Here is a 25,174-nt window from a genome sequence, read left to right on the forward strand (position 1 = left end):
GGCGCACTTGGCGGCACACTGAGACAGCGCACCAGGACTCCGTGGATGGACAAATCCAGTAGTGGACTTCCTTCACTGACAAGATTAAGACCGGATTTCTATCGTTCAGCTTTTCTTCGCATTTAACAAAGGCTCACTACAACCGTCGCATTTGAAAAGGATTTCTCACCCTGGGAGTGCGAGGCAAAGGGACTTTGGAGGTATGTGTGTACCTGCATAATATTGTAGCCTACGTGGTGAGGACCAAATTGATAGTCTGGGAGTGAGGTCATTTGTGAAAAGTGAAAACGCTGACTTTCTGGCAGATTTTCATCTCTGAGGACTGAAACTTTATTTTAAGATTAAAATGTAAAATTGGTTTTGATTTGCATTTAGAGTTAAATACTTAGGTGTGTGGCTGTTGTAGGGTTTTAAGGGCTATTAATGGTCATGCCAACGAGCGCACTCACAGAGAGAAAAGTGCCATTTGCGTGGTCTTGGAGGCAGATTTTAATCTCTTGAGATTTCATTTTTGGACATAAAGGTGTGATTGTTTTACTGTCTCTCCCTGTCTCTCTCTCTCTGTGGGTGTTCCTGCATGTGCTCGTGTGTGCAGCTGTGCCTTGAGCGGTCCGGCATTACTTTCGGTTTCGTTAGGTGCGGAGGGTATTTAATGCTAAGAGCTGCTTTTTCTTTTTCTTTCTCTTCTGTTCTTAGTCTTTTTTTTTTTTTTTTTTAAAGAAAATCTTACATGCAAGTGTGACAGTATGGGCGTATTGACAGTTTTGCAAGCCTGAGTTATACAATCAGTGGCGACATCTCAAAACCTTGCAGCAGTTGCCACAGCCTAGATTGTGAAGGATAGAGGAGCCTTATCGATCTCAGAGGGGAGCTTGGGCCCTCAAAGCACAAGTAGCCTGCAGCTAAACTGCACAAACATCTGCGTCAGATACATTTCAACACTGCAACAAACAGGAGAGGTGTGTGAGTAAAAGGTGACTTATCTTTTGTGCCACGCACTGACTATTTTTCCAGCGGTTGGTTGAAGTCATTTGTTGATATTTGAAGCAACGGATGGGCTCAATGTCACAATCCTCTAAATGCTGGTGACATATTTTACCAACAGTGAAGTCACTGAGGTGTGATGTGAGACTGAGGAATGCTGCAATGGATATAACAAAAGTTTTATCATCAGGCTGCGAAAGATAAGGATGAGGAGGAAGGTGAGAGAGGATTAGAAAAAGACACTCAAACTATGTATAAGTCCCGCATAAGTACCCGTTTTAATGCCTTTCTCTGGTGTCAAATAGACACGCTAAAGTATACTGAGAAAATGTTAGTGATTTTACAAATTAGAAGCTGTGTGTTTAGCCACAGAAAAAGATATTGGATAGAGGCTTACCAAACTTGGCCTGAAATGTTTCTAATTTTCTGATATATATTTTTTTCCTGTCAACGAAAGCAAAGCAGCAATGGGAGGCAGGTGGGACTTAAATCTGAGTCACTACATTGGAGCTGTAAGGCAAAAACGGCACTTGCTCAACCGGTGTGTCAAACTGGCATCTGGCACCAGCCCTGTTATTTATATACTGAATTTAATATAATATATCAGACATGCACATTTGCTATTGCAGCAGGAGTTCTTGAAAAACCTTGTCTTTCATTGGAACAGCTAATGAGAAGATTGGTCTTCATTGATGATGGCTGTTTGCAGTTTGTGCTCATTTTCTGAGTATTTCTGAGGTTTTAATAACAGCATAGGTGCTGGTGCCGCTTTGTGAGTGGTCTGAAATGAAGTTCACCTCTGTCCAAGTGCAGTATGAAGCAGATGTGTGTACAAAGTACTGTAAGAAATCGAAAGTGTATTTTTTGTAAATGTGTGAGTGTGTGTAAACTTTAGCTTGAGTTTGGTTGACATTGTGTTAGGTTGTATAAGAAACTGAATGTTTCTGAAAATTATTACTTTAAAGCACACCAAAGGGCAAACAAAAATTATGCAGCACACTCGTCTGTTTGAAGAAAATTGAAAAAAAATCTTCATTATTGTCACAGAAAGCCTTATAATGAGCATTTGGACCTAGAATGATGGCTGTAATTTGGTTTTTGCAAGAGAGTATCTGGTATAGTGTGAGCTTTTATCTGCTTTGAAACAAACTCCACTTATCATATAATTTCCCTCCATCATTTTATCAGAACAAACGGGTTTAGAGCTCTTGTTGAGACACTGTGTTCTCTGGAAATCTCTCTCAAAATGGATGTATGATGTTTAAGGGCCATTTCTGCTTGCCTGATGGCAAATTGATGGTGTTAGCCAGGTTTTCCTGCCACTTGATACATTTTGGCTGAGGCCCGTTGAGCACATGAGCAGGCTTTGCTTTGACAGTTTAATTAATTAATTTCTTTTTTTGAACTCATAGATTTTGCCTGTGTGTTTGTAAATTAGTTTATGCAAAGGACTCAAATAGAAATGTAAAAACACAGTCATAACTTTATATATATATACACAACTTTGACAAACATTTGAGAATCACCATGTTAAGCAATATCTACCCAGACATTACATTTGGTTCCATTTTCAACAACTTGACTAAGTACCACAAACACAGAGCAGCTGGTCGTGTGGGTTAGTCATCCTTGCCGCACAGGAGTTTTGGAATCTCTACAAGAAGCTTAACTTTCACATTGTGAGATGATCGGGGGTGACACAGCACAAAAACACTACTTTCTGACTTCATTATGTTGGATTCTTTTAAAGCTCCTAAACCCAGTGCAAGCATTTGGCTAAATAGCCATGCTAGGAAAGCTTTACAACTGGCAGTAAAAGTCACTTGGTGAGGTCCAGGACTTTGGTCTAGACTAAAATATCTCAATATCTTTTGAATGGATGGCCATGAGATGCTATGAAACAACTTCCCAGTTATGTTGGTCAGATCTTTCATTTGCCCTGGAACACACCCCAGTATTTAATATATAGCTTTGAACAAAGCAAATGTTTTGGGCACTCTTGGTTATTTTTAAAGTTCAACCTGTCATTGCTCTAAAAAAGCTTTCCCTGCAGAGACACTTGTTTTTTATGATTCTTCTTGGAAGTAAGATACTGGACTGAGGTTGGGACCTCTGACTGAACTGCTTTGATTGGCTTGTCTGGGATCATTGTCTTGTGGGAAAACAGATCTACTCAGTGTCAGTTTTCTTGTAGGTTCAGAGCTCTTGTGTGCAGTGTTACAGTGTGATTAATTGGCTGATTATAGAGATTTCTTTTTAACATTTTCACCTCGTCGCTCCTTAAAACCAATTGTTGTTACTGCTGTTTGCACTGTCTCTTTATCATAAACTTGTTTAGCTAGTTGGATATTATGTGCAGCCTTTGCTAGGCTAAGTAAATATAAGATATTAGGTCATGTGTATGTGTACTGTTTGTTTAGAGCAGCAGCTAATTTTCTTGTTGCACTAGATGTCAGGTGTCACCAAGCTAAGCCAAGAAGCAGCTGTTGAACTTGCTTTCTGGTTATACGAGGTGTGTGTGAAGTAAAAAGGGAAATCAGGAAATAAAATGTGACATTGTGGAATAAAAGAGTAACATTATGAATGAAACATAAAGATAACTGAAGCTACATGTAGGAACCAAAGCCGTTCGTTCAAACCTTTTTATGACTACAGATAAACATGTGAAAACATTTAGTAATTTTGGTTTTAAATCTTAATGTCTAATGCTCGACTGCTTTTTGTTTCCTGTTTCAGATTGTTTCAGCAGCCATTTAAAGGATCTGGATGATCAACAGTACAATGAGGACCTAAAGCTGGGAGTGCGTCCCACTGAAGGCACAAGAGTTTCAGACCACAGTGTTACTGCAGTGTGTGTGTGGCCCGTCCAGTCTGTGTATTTTTACATACTCACTGTGTTGAGTTCAAAGCCCTGTGGAGTGAGGAGAGGACTTAAACCAAAGAGTATGGTTCAGCTGTCCACTGCAGTCTGCCTGTTGGGAGGTAAGAGGCATGTGCAAGTGTGTGTGTGAATCTTGTTTTTGTGTGTTGTTCCTGTTCAAAGTTTGCAGACGGCTAGAGGGGCTTTCTGTGCAGATATGCGATGACGGTATGAGACACAGTGAAACTAGAAGGGAAAATGACCATGGCCTCATTGTTTTTGTACTTTGCTACTTTTGTGTGTTTTCTTTCACTCCCTCTAGGTCTGACTCAGTTATTTTCATAGACGACGATTGGTCAGATTTTTGTGGGATGATGACTTCTTTTGGTCTAATAATATTAGTAAGAGTAGGTTTCTCAGAATTACTAAGATGAAGAATTGGGCATTTTTCCTAGCAGAGTGAATCCCTGCAGACACCTACAGGTAGAAGGAAGGATGCCTTTCTTCATTATAGGCCTTCATACTGTGTTAAAGCACGATGTTGTGTGCGTGCGTTGTCTGACGTGTGGGAACTTGATTAAGGTTTGTTTGTTGGCATGTCTTGCAAAAGAACCACGAAACTTAGAACAGTGTGTTTCTGTAACATATTGTTCGGTGAGTGCAGGAAGTAGTGGCACACTAGCAAGGCAGTGACCAGTTCTACATTTGAAATACAAGTTTGCATTTAATCGCCGATGTCCTCATAGATTTGCATTTATGACATGATGTCACAGGATTTGGCCGGGGGATTGTAAGGTTGCTCTCTGCCCAGTGGCCAAACAGTCTGATATGCTTTCGTGGCACATTTCCAGACTTTCGTGCCCAGACGTCATGATGCATGAGATAATGTTTAGATTGGGATGCCTGAGGAATTTGTATTAGAATTTTTTTCTATTTCCTGATGCAAATATTTTTGATTGACTGTAAAATACACTCGGTATACATGTAAAGCATCATTTGCTAGCTGTAAAGGTGAGCTGATGCATATGCAGTGTAAACTAGGGCTGCCACGATTTGTCGACTAGTCACGATTACGTCGACTATCAAAATCGTTGACGACTGATTTAATAGTCGACGCGTCGTTTGAAGCTTTGTAAGATCACAAAAGACGCAGTAAGTAGTAGGATTTAAGAGTGTAATAACGGACTGAAACAGAAGATGGCAGCACTGCATGTACAAGGATGCCAGCTGCCGTTAAACCCCGAAGAAGAAGAAGAAGCTGTGTCCCAGAATTCATAGAGCAGCCCAGCTCAGTTTCCAACAATGGTGGCAGCTAGGTAGTTTTAATATTACTCTTCTTATTATTTCTGGGTCACAAAATAAACGTTTAACATATTTTCAGGCGAGAATGTAGCTGTGTAAACCTCAAATATCTGCTCAGTTTATCAAGACACCACATATTTTCAAAAGCTCGATAGCTAGCCGGGGGCAAGGCTCACTAGAGCCCGTGAGAACAGCGGAGTCCCAGCAAATCGTTTTCAAACCCACCGCCGTCTTTCGCTACTCAGGTTAAACATGTAATATAAGTCACTTAGATAACTTAATGTTATTGTTTGGCTTTTTTTAGTATTTTATTTGTTCCTGAGTAAATCGGTTTGTCTGAGATTAAAGTTATAGTTTTTACACAGCTGAATAAACATCAAGCAGACAGCTGATTATCAGAAGTGTGAAATGCTTGAGAATTTACTCCGGTGTCCCGTTATATTTTAGATAGCAAGGAGTTTATTAAACTTCACCGAAACAATCTGCAAATTTAATTAAAATTTAACAAACTATCATCTTGTCTTTATTTTTAGTTAGCACAGACCTTAAACACTTAAAGCTTTAAGCTAATGATAGTTATATCAGAGCAGATGCATGCTGGTGCAATAAGCTGTACGCTGTACGTCCAGTGGATGCATGATCTGATTAGTCGACTAATCGCAAAAATAATCGGTGACTAGTCGACTATCAAACTAATCGTTTGTGGCAGCCCTAGTGTAAACCTAAATAAAGTTGCAAATAGCCATTGTTGATTATTGTGTGTCTTGCATAAGGTTATAATGCTATTAAAACCTACTTACCTTTTCATGAATGCCTGTCTGTTTTTTCCCATGTTATGGGTTAAAAAACTGCAACATCAATTTTAAATACTATTTGTCAGTTTCTTTTTGTGAACAGTAACAGAAGGTCTTCAGGGTCTCAGCCCTTATGTCAAACCTGTCTATCTGTGATTAATGCTAGTGTCAAATACCCACTGCATTCCTTGTAATCAAAGCCCAATCCTGGTTGCATCATGGGTGGGCCACATGCCTGTAGTCATTAACTCATCAATACTCTTTTTCTACCAGAAATGCTTATGAAAATAACCTATTGGTTGTCCTGATTTTGAAAAGATTGGCTGTATTGTATCAGGTTAATAAGACCTGTAAATAGTCAGATATTCAATTTGTTTTTGTTTGTCTGAGAATGAATACTCCTGAGACAGCCGAGGAGATTAACTGACGTGGCAAATGACCCCAGGCTAACCTGACACCTGACCTGACATGTAGACACTCATATGTATGTATACTTGTCAAGAACTTACAGAGGAAGTGTGAGAATCGTGAAACTTTTCTAAGATTTACTTTGCAGATTGTCCTTGAAATCTTTTGTAAAGTGAACATGTGGGTTTGCTGCAAACCAAAAAAAGCATTGCTTCTCTGGAAAATAGAGCATTGCCTGAGAATATACGTGTCAGAACCACAATTGTTACCACTTTGGTCATTTGGTAATCAACAAAAGTAAACTGCATACTTTGAGAAGGTGTGCAGAAAACATTAAAATATGCCCAAAGTCAAAATTTTATAAAAGACCCAGTAGATATGTTTCAATTGCATGAAAATTAATGCAGAAAAATGGAAACATATACGGAGGAATTTTCAAATTTAAAGTACCATGCAAGTAGGATTACTAGTTTTTATCAGCGTTTAAAAAGAAGAGCAGTCATAAATCATTAAATATAAATATGTATTTATGTGTCCATATCTAGATACAAATACATAACAGAATATCCTTCCTGGCACACACACTCAAAAAAACAACAGCAAAGAAAAAAGATGGGTGAATTCATCCAGTTTTCGATTATGCTGCATCAGCATATTTAAGGAATACACTGACTAGCTAAATGCATGTCAAGCTCTTCTTTTAGAATATCGTTCTTTTCAGTTTCCTTGCGCGCCGGGGCCCATGTACACCACCTGCAGGCATTTTACAACCACAAGTGATATATGTTCAGCTTTCATCTATCTTGCCAACCTTGTAATAGATATGTAATCCTTATAATAAATGGGTTTTAGACGCATTACAGCAACTAGAAAAAAAATGCAGACAAATTCTTACTCAATCTCAGGTGATGGATTTACTACAATTTATCACCAAAGCAGTCGGACATCTGTTGCCTATTGGCTTTGTATGTCCCTGTAGTAATATCAGAACACGGTGTTGTGTGCAGGGAACCTTTACATATTTCCTGATCACAGTAAAATACTTCAGGTACCTTATTGTAATGTAATTTTATTTAGAAAAACTGAATAAATTATTCAAATAGCTGTCACTAAGTTTCAGGTTTGCTATGATTTTGTACTTGGTCAAAATGAAAAGACATTGATGTCTGGCTGGATGCTGAATGTACTTTTTAAACCTACTTGTTTAGCTGCTGTTAAAAAATGTTAGTTCAAAATTTAAGTAGTAACACTTGAAGCTTCGTAAAAGCAGTTAAATGGAGGAGTTGCAATAGAGAGAAATGGGAAACTGTCAGCACTTCATTATTAAAGCATAAACATCATCAAATGTTTGGCAACGGCTAAAAGGAAAAGATTCTTAAAGGCTAAGCTGCTTAATACATCACGTATTTTAATTAACCTACTATTAGAAATTGTAAGAATTGATAGCTAGTTAAACCAGTTTTATGTATTTTTACAGTGCCAGCAAATACAGTCTGTGCTTCAACCTCTTCTAGTGCAAACACCTGAATATTGCAAGAGGGACAGATGACATCTGGTAAAATCTGTGTGGTTTCTCAGTGTTTTGTTGTAGAAAATGAAAACATGGTTGTATATAGACTGTGTGCAACCGTAGCCATGCTCTGAATGTTTGCTTACTGACATCCTAGTTAATTATTGTTAATTTAAATTCCTTTAGTGGCAGGAACACTTATGTTCTTCCTAGACTGTAACTGAAGACTTGCTGCCACAGCACACATCAGAGGGTTGTGTGTTACATTTTTCAACCACATTGCTTGACTAAATCCCATAATGCTTCCAAATAGTGACAGAAACATTTTCCTTTGTTTACAAATTCTTTAAAACCAACCAACAAACAAAAAAGACTGTGGGCAGTTTATAATCAAAACCATAAGAGATGGAGCCCTAGTGTCATGCATTGCGATATCTGTCCCCATTACAGAATTGTGTTATCAGGTTAAGAGGAGGAGGAGTGTTTGTACTTTTGACTGAAAATGAAAGTCATACCTTTAGATTTTTAAAATCCCCTGGCTTATTTTAACCCCCCAGGTTACCAGTAGGTACCTGGTACCTGCTGGTAACCTGGCCCAGAATCCCTGACCTAGAATCTTCTTACTGTGAGGCAGCCTGCACTGTCAATAATTAAAATGCATGTTTATAGGGTTTTGGAAGAAACCTGGGGTCACCGAGCCCTTGAATGTGGGGATTTTGGTGCAGAGAGCTGGTTCATTAAAAGAACTCTGAAAAAAAATTATTGTTTTATAAAAACATGTCTCCACTATCTTGGCAACGTGGAAAAAAGCCAGTTTTGATTGAATGGACCAGACTCTGACTGTTAGGGTTAGCTGTTAACCTTGTAGTGTGCAATCTAATTGCATACCCTTATTAAGGAGCATTCACATTTTAAACTTGGAAAAACCTAAAGAAAATACTCAAGGGTTCCTTGGCCATGACTGTGGGAAGCTTGAAGGTGATTGTAGCCTAACAGTTCTCATGCTCAGGAATGCTTTATACTTGGTAATATACAAGGCACTCTGTCAGAGGAGGCGGGACTTTTTGGTTTATGTATGTAAACGTCCAGTCATAGATATAATGTGTTTTAAATTTGTGTTTTGGCTCATCCAAGCAGAATGCATGGGAGGATAAGAGTTTAAAAACAAGCATAGCATACCATAGCTTAGCTTAACTTAGCATAGCATGGCATAGCTTAGCAAAGCATTGTTTATTTTTCCACTTAGAGGCAAAGTCCCTGAGATTTATTAAAACTCTTTTTTGAAGGATTGCAAAGTTACACTTCGGTAGGTTAGGCAATGCAGATATTTTTTTCACATGATATGAAGATATGAGAATTTTAAAACATTTCATTAATAAAAAAAAACCTCATGAGTACATCATAGTAACACTTAAATGAATATAAAACTTTGGTGAACATTTTGTTATTAAAACAGATCAAACTAAGCCACAATTGTCACATAGAAGAATAGAGTAAGAGACTGAGTAAAGTTGGGATTATACATATCCGCAGACTTGGACAGGACACCTTTAAACACTGACAAGAAGTCATTCCTGTTAAGCTGGGTCAGAACTGTGTCTCTGTGTGGAGATTGGAGGTCTGATTGAGGCTTACGAGACGGGGAAATACCAAGATGCCCAGGAAAGTTGACGGAAGAGAAGATGGGTTGTTTTTCTGATTAAATATGGACTATAGACTTTACATTCTTCGTTTGACTTTTACATGCACAAGTACACAAATGGAGTGCCAAAAAGTCAAGTAGTGAGGGTAGAAATGCTGCAGAGCTTGATCTGTCAGGTACGCAGGCTTCTTGCAGAGCTGTTGATGATTGAGTGTCAGGAACAGTGAAAGCTGGGGGCCATGAGGAATGAGGAAGTAGGAAAAAACACATACATGCCTTAGTAATGGGGTAGAAGGATACACGCAATATCACAAAGACAACTGTTGCTTGCTCTTTAACTCAAAGACCCTGTAGGTGTGACTAGGGCTGGGTATCGTCACTGATTTCTAGAATCGATTCAATTCCGATTCACAAGGTCCCGAATCGATTCGATCCACGATTCGATTTAATTCGATTCGATTCGATTTAAATCTGGGAAATTTTGACAGTCAGAGATATAATTCAGATCAGGACATTTACATATTTTTGTATCTATAAAAAGGAAGCTGACACTCTCAAGACTTTATCCAAGGTGTGAGCATCACAGCAGATGCCTTTGTGTCAAAGTAGCTGAAGATAAAACACAGAAAAACATGTAGGTGATTTTCCTGGCCTGGGATTTTATAAAAATATTCTGCAGTACATCAAAAACGAAAGAAAACCATTAATTAATCAACATTACCTCTGACGTTACAGCGGTTTTATTAGAGACATGGCTAAGCATTTTGCATTTTGAATAATTTTAAAAAGTTTCAATTTGTTCAGTATTGAACAGCAGAAATGAGGTTTTCTTTTCGGAAGAATGTAAAAGGGGAAAAAACAGCGGCCGACAGCGCTGTAAGCAACAGTAGACTTGTGTAACAAGCAAGCGAATAATGAAGAAAGCGAAACTGTTCGAGAGAGAGAGAGAGAAAGAGAGAGGGAGAGGGAGAGAGGGAGAGAGAGAGAGCTGCGCATTGCAATGGAAGCAAAACAGTAAAAGAGTGAATTCATGACGATGTTTATGTGAAGCGTTTGGATCTTCTTTTGCTGCTGATTCGGTCAATATTGTTTGGAGAGAGATAAAACTAACAGCTTTAGAATCAGCGCATAAAGGGCGTGAACACAAAGCGCGGACCCGGATCAGCGAGCTGTCGGCTTTCAGCCCCGACTGTGAGAAAGGCGACATCTAACTGATTCTGATCCGCGGGTCGCGCTGTGTGTTTAAGTCTATGTGCAGAATCCCTGTACCTGCTCTCATTTACTGTTTGGTGGTTCTTGAAATTTTGTGAGATGTCACCAGAGATTCTGGCATTTCGGACAAAATAAATTTATATTAAAAAATCGATTCAGGATTTTAATGAATCGATTTTACGTTATCCAAGCCAGAATCGATTTTAATCGATGAATCGATTATAAAAACCCACCCCTAGGTGTGACCCACACATAAACAGAGAGCACCTTTCTCGGAAATGAATAGATAACAATAACCAACAAAACCAACAATATTGTCAGTCTATAATTATATAGTCCAAAAAAGGTGAAGCTGAAGCTTCAACCTGTAATGGCTCAAACAACTTCCATTAGAAAATGAAAGCAAAAACATCACAGATGAAAAAAGAAAAGTATTTATACGTCATCCGACAATACAGACTTACACTTTTTATATTTAAATATTAATCTGGAGCACATTTGTTTTCAGTACTTCACTTTAGCAGTCTTGGTAATAATTGATTTTGCTTTGTTCATTACATTTGATTAGGCAATTTGTAATCTACCAACTCCTTTAACTAAAGAGATTTGTTGTTTGTCTATAACTAGTTCTTTATCTTAAATGCTGACTCATTAAAGTTCTTATAATAAACTACTGTATCGCTTAAAGTAGGAAGTTCCTGGGTTCAGCTCAGGCCTTTTGCTTTTCAAACCTCTCATTGTGTGTTCACAGATGTTTCTTCCTGCAATTCGAAGACATGCAAACTCACAAACTCTAACCTGCCTTTGAACATCAGTGTGAATGTTTGTCTTTGTGTTTTATCGCTGTGATGTCTAGGGGCATGGTCCAGCTTATTTCCTCTTCCTTCAGAATTTCTTTGATGGGGTCCAGCTGTGCAGCAACTGAATAGGATAAGTGGGAGTAGAATTAATGATTGAGAAATGACATTTGGGAACACACTGTGTATAGACATAGACATTTGCCTTCTTGGTGCTTTTCCAAAATCGTGGTACTTTTCCAAAATCAGGGAAATCAGGTGATATGAGCTTTCCTATTGGAACTAACACTGGCAGCCACAGTATCCCAGTTTCGGTTCTTATCTTATCTACACTGTAGCTTACTCATTTTAGGGGCAGCTGAACCCATGTAAGGCTTAATTTTGTCGATGAACTGGGAGACTTGTGTCCATTGTGTTCTAAAGTGGTGACTTCACTAATTGGCCCAACTTAGAATGGCGTCAACGTGAAAAGCAATGGCGTAAGTGATGACAGTTTTAGTCTGATAACCTGTCTCAGTTTGGATTTTTCCATTGCTACACTTCATTTTAGTGCATGGATTTCAGTGGGCTAGGATAATGTCATCTCTCAAGCTGGTAACTGCAAACTTATTGGTAAATTCTGATTTCAGCAAAATCAAATTAAAAGGCCCCAAATAGAGCGTAGAACTGCCTTAAGGGGCCGTTTTGAGGCACTGGGGTTCAGTCTAATTTATTGGTAATTTAAAGGTGGGCTAACAATGGTGGGTTTGAATTTCATCACCTAGAAATGCAGCACTCATTTATGTATTCTTGCGCATTAAAATCATAGTTTGTGCTGTTTTTTCCCAGTTGGTGTGGCTTTGAAACTAAATTAGTATTTAAAGAATTAAAAATGGCCTTATTGTAAATAGCTATTATCATAAGTCTTGTTAAGGCTTTTACATTGAATCCACTGCCTGCTGTCACCTATGCTTGCAGTCAGATATCATTTATTACACTATCATTAAGAGACTCTGAACAGTTCCATAAAAATGGTCTGTGTTTGACTCGAATGTACTTATACATTCGAGTAGAAACTGATAATTGGTAGAAGTGGAGCATAAACTTTGTTAAATTTACAGTAATTTACTGTAACAGAACAAACAAGAAGGGATCGACTTTAAGTTGTCTTAAAAAATGATAATAGCCCACATTTAAAACTTAACTTTATAACTTCTTTTTTAGACCATAAGTACATAAGCATAAGCATTAGTTTTGCATACAAACCTGATGTTCTGTGACGGATGACACATGTGGAGAATATTGTGGTCCAGGGAGCAAAGCAATAAAGTGTCTCTAAACAGCAAAAGGTACTTCAGGCATTAGTCTGGTAATGCTTTAATAGTGTTTGCAGTGAATGGAATTCATTTAGGGGACCACTCACATTACACAACCTGCTGGGTTTCTACTTTGTCTGCTACTGTAAGGCAAACCTGTTTTGCTGTGTATTCATTTTGCATTCAGAACCAACAGAGTGAAACTTAATCTTAAAATCAGCTGGATACTACACTAGCCAAAAATGAAACAGTAGAAATTAATCCAATGAGTTTCACACACACAGGCAGAGTCGCAAGCATTCCCTCGTGAATAGCACCAACATGTGTTGACATGTAGGTTCAGATACAGGAGCACATTTTATGAACCATGTACACCCTCTTCTAAATAATTTAAAAGGAAAGCACAAGGACAATGATGACGTACTCAACAACTGTCTGAATAGAGCTCAAAGGATGCAGGTGTGATTATTTAAGCCAAAGGAATTCTGTAGTATGTGGCTTTTACATGCCTCATTTCTTTTCCTGAGCTTTGTACCTTGAAAGAATTTGAGACTGAGAGAAGATTCTGGAACTGGCACATGTTCAAACACATACAGTGGAGTCAAGTATCCATATGGTTCTTTTCATAGAAGATGTCAGATTTTGAGAACTTCATTTTAATCTCTGACGGTAGAGAAAGTCACCTTTTTTCCCCCTTGCAGAATAACCCGAGTAGAGGTTCACACAAAACGTGCTAAGACAAACTAGATCAATCATTTCCTCAGAGACCTTGGGACCTTTCCTTTATTGTCACCAGAAGGTGTAAGTTTTCATTTACCCGGGGGGCTTTTTTAACAGCTATCAGATGGATAAAAAATAAAAAAAAGATTTGTCCTGAAGCTGTACAAGAGAACAAGCTGGAAGATCACATGGAAAGAATAACCTTACTCACTAGAATAAGTTTAAGTCTAGTAAAACCAAGATTTAAGGAGTTCCTTCAAGTGCTGTTTTTTCAAATAGTTTTACAGTAAAGTTGCACATTTGCCTTTCTGTGAAACCTTTTAGGACTGGACTATCCCCTAAGCTATAGAAAATCATTGAAGGGTTACATGTTTAAAACAACAATGCATCATCCCCACAAAGCAAGTACCTTGACTGTAATGTCTCACTTAAATCCTCCATTATATGTCTGTATTCATCCTATTACAGTAACCTGTTACTTTGTAACTTGTTAAACCAACACTGTCCTTTTGTACAGATTTAACAAGAGGTATGCTAAATTGTAATTGTCTTTACCCTGTGACCAAGAACATACTGTACAGACTTAAAACAGGCTGCCTCTTTGCAGTGGGGCCACGCTCACCATGTTATTAAGACTAATCATCTTGTCTGTTCCTTGCTGTTGGCTGCCCTGTGAACTTTCTTAAGTTGTGGCTAAAATGTGACCCTGTGCTGAGAGTTAAGTTGTTTGACTTTTCTCATGAAAGTGGCTTTCTAAACAGCTGACCCAACCGTTCATGCTGAGGCTATAAATGAAGATGGATGTATAAAAGCAGCTGCGTTCATTAAAGGCTTCGAATATATGAAGTGACTGTAGACTCTTATGACAGTGTCACCATTCAGGTATGCTGCATATATTCATCAGTGTATCAGATCATGTGATTTTAGAGTCATAAAGTATTACTCAACCAAGAGACATGACAGGGTACACTTTGCTCCACAACTAATCGGAGCTTACCGTCTTTTACAGCTGTCATGTTGGTATTATGACATCCAAACATCTAATGTCTTAGAAGTCCTACTAGTTTAAAAGAATTAAGGCCAAAGTTGATTTTAATTCATGTAAAAAAAAAAGACAAACATGTATGTTATTTCTTTATGAATAATAAAACATATATTTATTGTTCTTCTTCTTTGCAAACAGCATATTCATTACATAAGACAAAGTAATAAGTTACGAGCACTATTAGCATCACTGTGTGATTAACACGTGTTTAGAGATATCCATGACAACACATTGCAGTGACCCCCAAAGAGCCACTGCACTAAAAATGTTTAGCACAATTAATTTACAGACAGCAGCGTACACATATATGTAATGTAGACGTAATTTTTGTCATGCTTTTTGACATCATCCACTACACATAAGACATATAACATATAAGTACCTGAGTTTCATAAAAGTAATTTAAAAAATATGTGTAGATGTTGATATTCCTGGTACCCTATGTAGTTTATTTTTAATTAAACTAGGAGCAGTTAAGCTACAGAAATACATATGCCATGGTCATTGTAGTAAGATGGTAATTACTATACGCTACACAGTATTAGGTAGTTTTTATTATTATTATTATTATTATTATTATTGTTGTTGTTGTTGTTGTTGTCAGGACATGGACAAAAACAATAATCTCACAAATGAAAGGATACCTTATACGAAGTTTTGCTACCAGCTAATTCCCATCTGCTCAGACCCTTTGTCAGGCATACACAGCACACACAGTTGTCATTGATGAGGATCCCTAACTCCAACCATAACCAAAACTCTAATCATAGACAATCAGAACATATGGCGTTTTGTTTATGTTATTTTCCCAAGTCAGAAAACAAAGAATGAAATAACTAGACTCATCCCATCAGTATATAAACAATATAATAAATCTGGGTGATAAAAGGTAGGAAAAAATGTAGACCTCGTTAATGCTGACGTCAGTTATTTATTTTAATCCATTCTTTTGCATGATATGAAAAGAAATGGGCTTAAATGAAAAGGGTGGCTGGCCTTGACGCTATTTCCGTTTTGCAGATTGGTTTAATGGTGCATGTGCATCAGTGTTAACTTTTTTAAAAACAAACATCTGAGTACTAGTTTAGGTCCTGGAAAGGTAACATTTTGGTGTTGTCTAAGATATCACAGTGGTGATAGCATTGTGGTTTCCAGTCCAAAACCACATGAGCTTATGAAGTAAGTTCTTTGTTTTAACTTGAGACCAGCAGGCGACACATATGTTGACAGAAGGAAGCATCACATGTATGAAAACACATGCTTGACGCAGAGTGAGTTTCTAATAATTCTGAAAATAGCTACATGTATACAGCATCTCAGTGTGTTACTCATCTTCTTGATGTGCTCTCTAAGGTATTTAACTTCCTCCGTTAAAATTTAAATGTTAACTGATCATGTAAAAGAGTCACACTGGGAGCAGGGAAACATACGCACATGCACAAAAATGTTGCACATGCAAACTGCATCTGAAGAATTTCAGCAGAGCCCTGTGAAAGGGCGTTGTAAAGAAATTAACTGTACAGTTAATCTCGTGCTGTGTGACTCTTGTTTCCATAGGCCTGTTTTTGATAGCTCCCGTTCTGATGGCCCCAACGCACTCCAGTATGTGCACACCACTGAGGACGATCAACGACAGCCTCAGCCACAGACGACGGTACATGGTGAGACACTGATGACATGACTGCAGGCATGTGGTGTGGGGTCAGTGGTGCAGGGTTTAGAGGAAAATGGAATTATTCCGACTTCTTCCTAATTTGGGACAAGCTCCAAAAACGTGTTCTTACAGTTCCCATAATGAAACTTGATATCACTGGCATCTTAATACATGTGGGCTCAGAACTTGTATGTGCATGACAAAAATGCTGCAACGTAAATTAGCAAGGTTTTTTAAACAAAACATAGGTAAACAGATTATTTATCGAGTGACTGACCCACATGGGGACGTAATCATAATTAGAGCATTTATATCTTCCCTGTGTGGGCAAAAACATCGAAAATCGAAATTTCTTTCCATGTGTCAGGTCAAATAGTAAATTTCTACAAAACATAAAAGAAGTAAGTTGGGTTGCAAAATCTATGTGGTAATTTTTGTTTTGCTTTTTCTTTCCTTTACAGAAACACAACTTCCCCATCGAGTACACCATCAAGGTTCATAATAGGGAAATCTTTAGACTGTCAAATATCAGCCGAATGGTAAAGTCATAAGACAACCTCTGTTTTCTATATAAATATTTTGAGAAGGTCTTGCTAATAAAGTCTGAGTGTGAATGGTGATGTGATGAGTTTGTCTTTTTCCTCTTTTTCCTTCATCAGAAGTTAAGAACAGAGGGGTTGAATGACCTGGTTCTCCAGAGGCTGTGGTTTCAAGTGTATCAAGGTGTTTTAAAAAAGGTAAGAACAGAGCTGTTACTAGTGGAACCTGTTTGTGTTGCTGGTTGCTCTGAAATGTGGATGTGTCGTATATCATTTGTTTGTCTAAGAAGAGCTGATGAGAGACTGCTGGGGCCATCGGCCCATTAAGCTAATTAGACATTTAATTGGATGTAGACAAATGCATGACGCACCAGTTAGTCTCAATTTACAGTAATGCTGCAGGGATATAAAACCTTTTGCTTTGGAATTATTTATACCCTTGTTTCTTTTGTAAAACGTATTCATACCCATAATCTTTTCGGTAACTTGTTCTTGTACATGTCAGAGGAGGGGCGAGAGGGGCCTTAAGATAATTTAGCTATCCTAAGTTAACTTTATGGCTGAGCAGGTGGGCTGATGGAAAAATAAACACAAAAGGAAAACAGATTTTTCTACCCTAAGGTAACTCATAGCACCAAATCATAGCAGTCATGTGGTGACTAGAGACCAAAGAATTCCAATGTAATTTTGATTTGTGGCTTTGGCAGGCAAAATAAGAATTGGCTGCTGAAAATGGGTGGGTACCAGGTTGAGCTGATTCTAACTTTGATGGAAAGCGGTTAAAGAAACTACCAATGCGAGCAAAGGTTCACATGACTGACATGTGAAGGGGATGCAGAGCCTGGAAAACCTGGTGCCATCCTGTTTAGCTACACAGCAGTGTGGCTTGAGATGTGGACACAGCTTAAAGTCCAGTTTACATGTGAATGTTTGCTTGGTGTTTAAAACATACTGTCAGGACAAGCCAAAGGAGGCAACTTCAAGCACTTAGTGGTGAACAGAAAATATCAGTAAAAAATCTCCACACTAAGTATAAAAGGCTTCATGTCATGCCAAAGAAATGTCAACGAAATAAATAAAATCTGTAAATTTCACGCCATTTTATTCATATTTCAGGACCACAGACAGCTCATAGTCTTCTTTTTCAGCATGCTGTTCAGTGAACTGGCACATCAATTGCCGCTTACGCTGAACACAGAAAAACAAGTTACTACACACAGACTGGGCCGTAGAACTTTTTAATTAAGCAAATTCAGCAACCACTAGATGTACAATGCAAACAAGCATCAATTTTGTTTTTGTGGGGCATGTTCAGTATGCACATGTGGTCCGGGACAGATTTTTGGCTGATCCTCGATTAGATGGGCAGATGATGAAGTTTACATCATGCCGACCCATGGGGACACATGGAAGCACAAATGAGCTTTAACTTTGCAAGCTAGCTCAGACAGTCCATCTGAGACCTTGACTTCTTATCACATTCACATGACAAACTCCTTGCACAACATCAGTCCAACACACCCTGTCATTTAAGCCAGAATTTTTGGTTCAGTCACCCTTGCAACCACCCTTAACATACTCCTTCAGGCTGCTTTGTTACCCACATGACATTCATATAATTAGGAAATGTTTGGGAAAATTTGGAAAGATTTTGTGCTTGAGTAACATGAACTAAACCTGCGGGAAAACGCTGTCCACCTCTTGCCTATTGTGCTATAAAACTGAAAGTTCAATACCACCTGTTCCTGTTGAGTGCCTCGATGCTTTTACGTTTGGAGGGGGACCAGTTTCTACAAGCACTGTCAGAGTGGTAGTGGCTTTGACTGGTGGATCTGTTTTTGTTTTAGTTAGCACTTTCAATTTTATTTTATTTTATATGTAAATGTATGTACTAGTGATTAGTCCTACCTCACCAGCCTTGCTACCTCAGTACTACTGTGTGTTTAAAGGTTTGCCCAGAGCCTTGGAGATTCTAATCTATGAATATAGCATGTCTTTGGACTGCTAGTTCATTTTGTGAATTTCTTATAAATAACACTGATAGTGTTCCAGTAATAATAGTTCATAATAAATGGTTACATTTTCCCTTAACACTGTGTAGCATTTAATTATTTTATATTAAACACTTTATGCACTTTGAAAGAATCTTTTGGGAAATACTTAACATTTTTGATTTTGCTAACATTTCCTTGCTGAACAAATCAACACCTTTAATGCTGTATAAACTAAAGTCAAGTTGAATTTTTAGATCCTCTGGGTTTTGCCAACGAGACATCCTTCACGTCCTTACACAGCCGAGTTGGAAAGACGCTTCAAGGATGCTCAGGCAGTCTTTATGCAGTCACATCCTGCTGAGGTAAGTTTCTATACAGCATGCGCACCAGAGCTGCAGTTGATGTTAGGTATTAATGTTGCTTTGATTGTATTTGTTAATATTTAGAACCTGGGTCTTTTCTATGTTGTAGTGTTTAGTCAAAAGTAAACATTCCAGACCTGTTTATTCAGTTTAGACAGCTTACTAAACATCTGACAATTTAGATTAATTTCTATAGCTGTCCTGCTTGTAAGTTTAGTTTAGTTAACATCCCCATTAGCCGCAGCAGAGCAGCAGATATTCTTCCTATTTCCGAGTTTCAGCAGACAGTAGGTGAAGAAATCTGACCAAGTCTGTGAACATAATTACATCCTGTTCTTCTTTTTGTCCAGCATTTTCTCTTGTCCTCTTGACTGAGTAAAATGGAACATTTGGTACAGAAAGGCGACCTGTCATATTTTCCAGTATCATATTTTTGGACCTTACATAACCCCCAAACCAACCACATTTCATTATATTTGGTAGGAAAATGGAAAATAGGTGCACCAACGTATTGAAACATGAGTAAATATACATCAAAATACAGTATATAAGACAAAAACTGGGTTTATATAATTCTAATGAGCTCCAAAGAATTGTTTGGTATGACCACCTTTATTTAAAGCTTATTCATTCAAAGCCTTCTTTGGATTTTGGCTGCCTGTTGTTCTGTTTTCTGGCTTCAATAACATTAAATCCTGAGAGACCAATCCATGGCTAAAAGAGTTTCAGAGTGTGTTTTTCTGTCCAGGTATGCTCTGGCAGTGTGTTGGGGATTATTTTTTGATGCTGAAAAATCAAACCTCTACCAATCAGATGATTTCAAGATGATATTCCATCAAAAAGTCAAAAAATCAAAATTAAAATTGGATCAAAATCTCAAAACCAATTTTAACAAGATCTCCATCACCACTGGCTGAAATCCAACCATGGCAGAGCATCCAATGCACTTTACAGATGACCGTAGACACTCACTGTTGTACCTCTCTGCTGATCTCCTCTGTATGCATTGGTGACGATTTGAACCAATAATGTCACATTTGGATTCATTACTCCAAAAGATTTGGGCTGATTCCAGTCCTTGTGCAATTTGGCATACCTCAGCCTTTCATCGCTGTTTCCCTTCCTTAAAGTGGTTATGTTAGCTATCTAGTGACAGAAACCAAGGAAACTAAACCTAAACAACAGTCTAAAGGGGTCACTTTGCACTTCCTTGGTTGTAACAGTGAGTTTTATATTAAAAAAATATAAGGAAGAAAATAATAACAAGGATATATTTTCACTCTCTATCTTTAAAGCAGTCAGTGGTTCTTCATTGTTTGCCTGCTCCAGTAAAATGGGAAAATCCACCTGTTAGGTTGTAGAGAACTGTGTGGAGGAGAGCCTGTTTGAGTCAGGTGCACTGGTGGTTCACTCGACCAACAAGTTGAAGTCTGACATTACCCTCTCTGTGTTTTATTTTTTTCCTTCTCATGTTCGGTGTACGGACAAAGTGGTGAAATCAGCCTGCATGCCGACAAGATGGGATCAGCGCTGTTTTATGTGATCTTAAGCTGTTATTTAACCTCCAGTTTTATCAGGATTAAGTCTTTCTTTTCACAAATTCCCAACCAGCTTAAAACATCACAGGTTACTCTATTACAAACATTTTCTGAAGCATGATCAGAAATCTTAACATCTCTCTGGAGGTCAGAAAGGAAGAAAATCTCCACGTTACAGTTGGGCTTTTCCCCCCCTCACTTCTATTGGAGGTAGTAAAAAGTATCGACTAAGGTGAAATAATGTGTTTAGTCATAACAATTTCCACACCAGTATGCCAAAAGAATTATTATAACAAAAAAAAATAAGGTTTCCAAAAGCTATATCATGTCTTCTTAGGGGGCTAATGAGTTTTTGGTCTGTCACACACATCAGCCAATCAAATGAATCCCATCCAATCCAACTTTATTTATATAGCACTTTAAAAACAACAAAGTTGACCAAAGTGCTTTCCAATAATAAAACAGAGATAGCAGTTAAAAACCATATATTAAGCAGACAGAGAAATAAATATAAATAACAATAAAATAAATACAAGATAAATACAAAATAAAAAGAAGATAAAAATAAATCTGTATACATATTAAATACATGAGTAAAATAGACAATAAGATTTACAATGAATAAAATTGACAAAATAAAAAGATTAAGAGTGACCAACAGCTGACTAAAACTGACTACAGGCTGACTCTGGTCCTACTCCTAAAAGCCTTTGAAAAAAAGTGTATTTTTAAAAGATTTAAACATTTCAAGTGTTGGGGCCAGCCTAATATGGAGGGGCAGTTTATTCCATAATTTGGGGGCCACAACAGCGAAAGCCTGGTCCCCCCGGTGTTTCAGTCTTGACATGGGGACAGCAAGGAGTGACTGGTCAGTTGATCTGAGAGACCTTTGTGGAGTGTATCGGTGAAGAAGGTCTGACAGGTAAGAAGGCGCCAGGTCATTTAAAACTGTAAAAGCAAACAATGCAATTTTAAAATGAATTCTAAAATGGACAGACAACCAATGTAAGGAGGCAAGAACAGGGGCTCACATTTGTGTGTCCCTGTCAACAGGCGAGCAGCAGCATTCTGGACCATTTGCAAATGTGATAGTGAAGCCTGATCAATACCAATATAAAGTCCATTACAATAATCAAGGCGAGTGGTCACAAATGCATGTAAAACTCTCTCCAAGTCACAAAAAGAAATAAAAGGTTTTACTGCCTCAGCTGAAAAAAGCTATTTCTCACCACTGTATTTACCTGAAAATGAGAGAAAGGTGGCATTAAAAAAACATAAAATATCTCACAGACATGCTGATAGATGTTAGGATTCCTCATCATGCTGCAGTAAGAAAGTTAACTATGTTTGTGACGTAACCTGCCACATACATGTTATAAACTGATAAACCCCGATAAAACTGGGGGTTGAATTACGCCTTTATATGACATAAAATAGAGCTGATGGCACGTTGTCAGGATGCATCTCGTCTGCTCTTCTCTGACCTGTTTGGTCTGTCCACCTGTCCTTTCAGTTTGTCTGCTGTAGACAGCTCTTTAGGCATGTCACTTCTTCTTTTGTCCACCGCTTGTCAAGTCTACTTCATATCCCAGGCCTTTCAGTTAATAGATCTTTGGGAATCATCTTGTCGGTGCAAAAATGTTGTTTTATGCCAGTCAGAGTGTGCTAGCTTTGGGTCTGGACTGAAAATGACTGAACAAGCCGACTTTGAAAGTCTAGTCCTGATCGTTGCTGGATAATGGCTTTGCCATTATAGCTGACCACTATAATGATTGAATGAACTTTCTCCTGTAAGGGTTAGGGTTAGGGCAGAAAGTCACTTTTACTACTGTGGGTATATTTCCCTTTAATTTTTTCACAATTACTAGTTAACCCAATAGTTTATATTTTCCATTAATTACCTTCCTGTTATATCCAAGCATTGTAAAATTTGAAGATCCAATTTTAACATTTACCAATCCAAAAGCTTTAAAATTGAAAAACTGCTAAATAAGTGAAGTTGGTGTTAAACAGAATACAAAAAGTTAAAATTCAGGATACTCCATAAATACATAACTGGCAGACCAAGTGAATCTATTTTCCACAAGTCGGTGTAAAAGGACAGGTCCCGAGTTTCCTTTTAAAGGAATCCACACAGTTGGTTAATTTTAGGTTTGCGCTCAAAGCAAAGCATAGGTTAGATACCAGAGCCTCAAAACTCTAATCACCCTGAGCCCTTGGGTGGCTGCAAGGCTGGTCTGTACAGGTATGAAGTGTGTGAAATGAAACTTTTGGAGACTAAAGGTCAACCTGGACAGCTGGCTGTAATATGAATTAAAAGCATCTGCTGGCTTTCTCTGAATGGAAATGCAGGGATAATGTGGAAAAGATGCGATTTATGGTGATCAATCTTACTTTTTTTGGTTTATCAAGTAAGCTTTTGTACTATTTTATCAAGTCACATAAGTGTATACAGACCTTATAGCTGCCAGTGTCACATTCTAAGATAGAAGAGATTTTATTCTAATAACACCTTATTGATCCCTATTTTTTGATTCAGGCTAACTGACTCACTATGTGTTTGTGTTTTTTGTGTGTTTAGGTCTTCCAAGAGGACCTTCCAGAGAAAATCCAGGACATTTGGGATAGTTTAACAGAAAAGCCTGAAAACATGCCAGAGTCTAGTTGGCGATTTGCTACTCCAAAGTCTCTCTTGGACAACTTGTGCCGCACCATGTACTGCCTCTTCAGTGAATGCTTTTCCAACGCAGACGTTCAGGAAGACTGTAAGTATAAGACAGGAAATGACACTGTAGGCTGTAATTTGTTTAAGAACCATCCCATGTCAGCTTTTAAATGGGTTCATTTCGTTAAGATGATGTCGGGTATAAACTCCCCAAACAGCTCATTACATAATGTCAGTCTTGATGTTAAAGAGGCATCAGCATTTGTTTTTCAGATTTTGGATTAGCTAAGATTCTGCAGATGTTTCCTGTCAGACAGGACTAAATATTTTATGAAACTCAGGGATGATAGAGTGGAAGTACATTTTTCAGTAACGTAGACTTTCCAGCAAGGAAGCAAGTGTCAAATTAGATGCCTTATAAGAAGGCTGTGGTTGGGAATCATGACACACATTATTTTTTGGGTTCTAGCACTGCTGTGTTATGTAAGTGTCCTGCCTGGAACACCTAGCCAAACTTTTGATGCTCTGAGTTGTCCTGCAGCCTTTGCCAAACCATCTGGATGAACTGTGTCTCAAGATTTTGATAAAGTGAAATGATTGAGCACACACATGCACAGAAAAACACCGTTTGCATTTAACTTTTGTTTAAGACTCGCATCAGCAACAACGTTAAAACCACCTGACAAAACAGCACGAGAGGCAGAGTTTTTCACTGGATGACACAACTCCAAAGGGGATTTGTTTCAAAAAGGTCTCGGATCTGTTCTGGCATGATCTTTCACTTGCCTGAAAGAGAAGTTATATTGTTATACTGATTATGTGGCAATAAAACATGATGAGGAAAGCTAATGTGTAAACGCCTAAATTAGTTTCTCTTCTCATTTGTTTTTCAGACTGTGAAGTTTCTCATTGGCGGAAAGGCAGGAAGAAAGACATGCAGCCCGAAAGCTGAGAAGAAGCAAGCGGAGTCAAGTTGTCCCTAGTGATTAGGGATTAGTATTATTTCCCTTGAGCTATAGGGAGATGGGTAAAAGGACAATACACACTGAAATGAGAGTTCAGACCTGATTTGTGAACATCAATAAGTCTTTTCCAAATCTGCTATATAGAGCTAAGATTATCCAGAGTTTGTCCTCATAACTCTGTGTGTCAAAGCAGATGGAAATTAAAGACATAATATCTCTCAAACCTTTGTGAACCTAAAGGCTTTCTGTTAAATGACATCAAATGAATTTTTGAGTAAAAATGCCAGCTCATTGTCTCTTGGCATCCTCTCAGATTAAGATTATAGCGTTTTTGGATCAGATTTGCTCATGTTCACAAATAGCGACTGAACTGATGTGTGGTCAATATTTTATCTAAGGTGGATTCTTTCTAAACAAAGGGTTAATGCTCACCTGCAGCTTTGCCAAACCACTGCTCAAAAAGTTGTGATGCGTTCCTGCGAGTCTGTGTGGTTCACGTCAGAGGCCGAGGACAGATTGGGAAACTTCAGCTGACTTTGTACATTTGCTAGAATTCTCCTCTTTTGAACATCAGTGTGCTAAAGCAGGAGCAGTGTATATGAACTCCAAGCGTAAATGCAAACTGATAACTACTGGTCTTATTCTACAGTTGTTGACTGTACATTTTTATACAGCTGCCCAGACTGCTTAGCCAAGGCTGTTGAAAAATGTGTGCTCATTTTGGCTCCATTTTATGTATTTTTTTCCTATATGTTTATTATGCAAAGAATGAGATTGGAAAATGCATTCATCTCCCTCCATCCAACCTATGCATTTTATACTTGCTGTAGATCTCTTATGATTTTTTTTCATGAGGCAACTATTAAATAATTTGAGGACTTACTAGCT

The 25,174-nt window shown here is 38.1% G+C and overlaps 1 protein-coding gene across 1 annotated transcript; it reads left to right on the forward strand.

The window, feature by feature from the left end:
- Positions 1–25,156, forward strand: il34 (interleukin 34). Its single transcript, XM_085358617.1, has 8 exons — positions 1–200; positions 3,721–3,966; positions 16,127–16,230; positions 16,685–16,762; positions 16,883–16,960; positions 19,011–19,118; positions 23,238–23,421; positions 24,215–25,156. The coding sequence occupies exons 2-8, from the start codon at positions 3,930–3,932 to the stop codon at positions 24,271–24,273; spliced, it is 648 nt and encodes a 215-aa protein (XP_085214743.1). The 5' UTR covers positions 1–200; positions 3,721–3,929; the 3' UTR covers positions 24,274–25,156.
- The last annotated feature ends 18 nt before the right edge of the window (positions 25,157–25,174 follow it).

Source organism: Diplotaxodon limnothrissa, linkage group LG7, assembly GCF_057381915.1.
Source record: "Diplotaxodon limnothrissa isolate DT_005_m linkage group LG7, D_limnothrissa_male_GT1.1, whole genome shotgun sequence".
NCBI lineage: Eukaryota > Metazoa > Chordata > Actinopteri > Cichliformes > Cichlidae > Diplotaxodon > Diplotaxodon limnothrissa.

What these genes read in the sequence shown, in the direction of transcription:
- il34 (XM_085358617.1), top strand. Translation starts at nt 3,930, where the DNA reads ATGGTTCAGCTGTCCACTGCAGTCTGCCTGTTGGGAG. An exon ending in TGCAGTCTGCCTGTTGGGAG is followed by an intron (nt 3,967 to 16,126) that starts GTAAGAGGCATG and finishes TTGTTTCCATAG; the next exon opens with GCCTGTTTTTGATAGCTCCC. An exon ending in GCCACAGACGACGGTACATG is followed by an intron (nt 16,231 to 16,684) that starts GTGAGACACTGA and finishes TTTCCTTTACAG; the next exon opens with AAACACAACTTCCCCATCGA.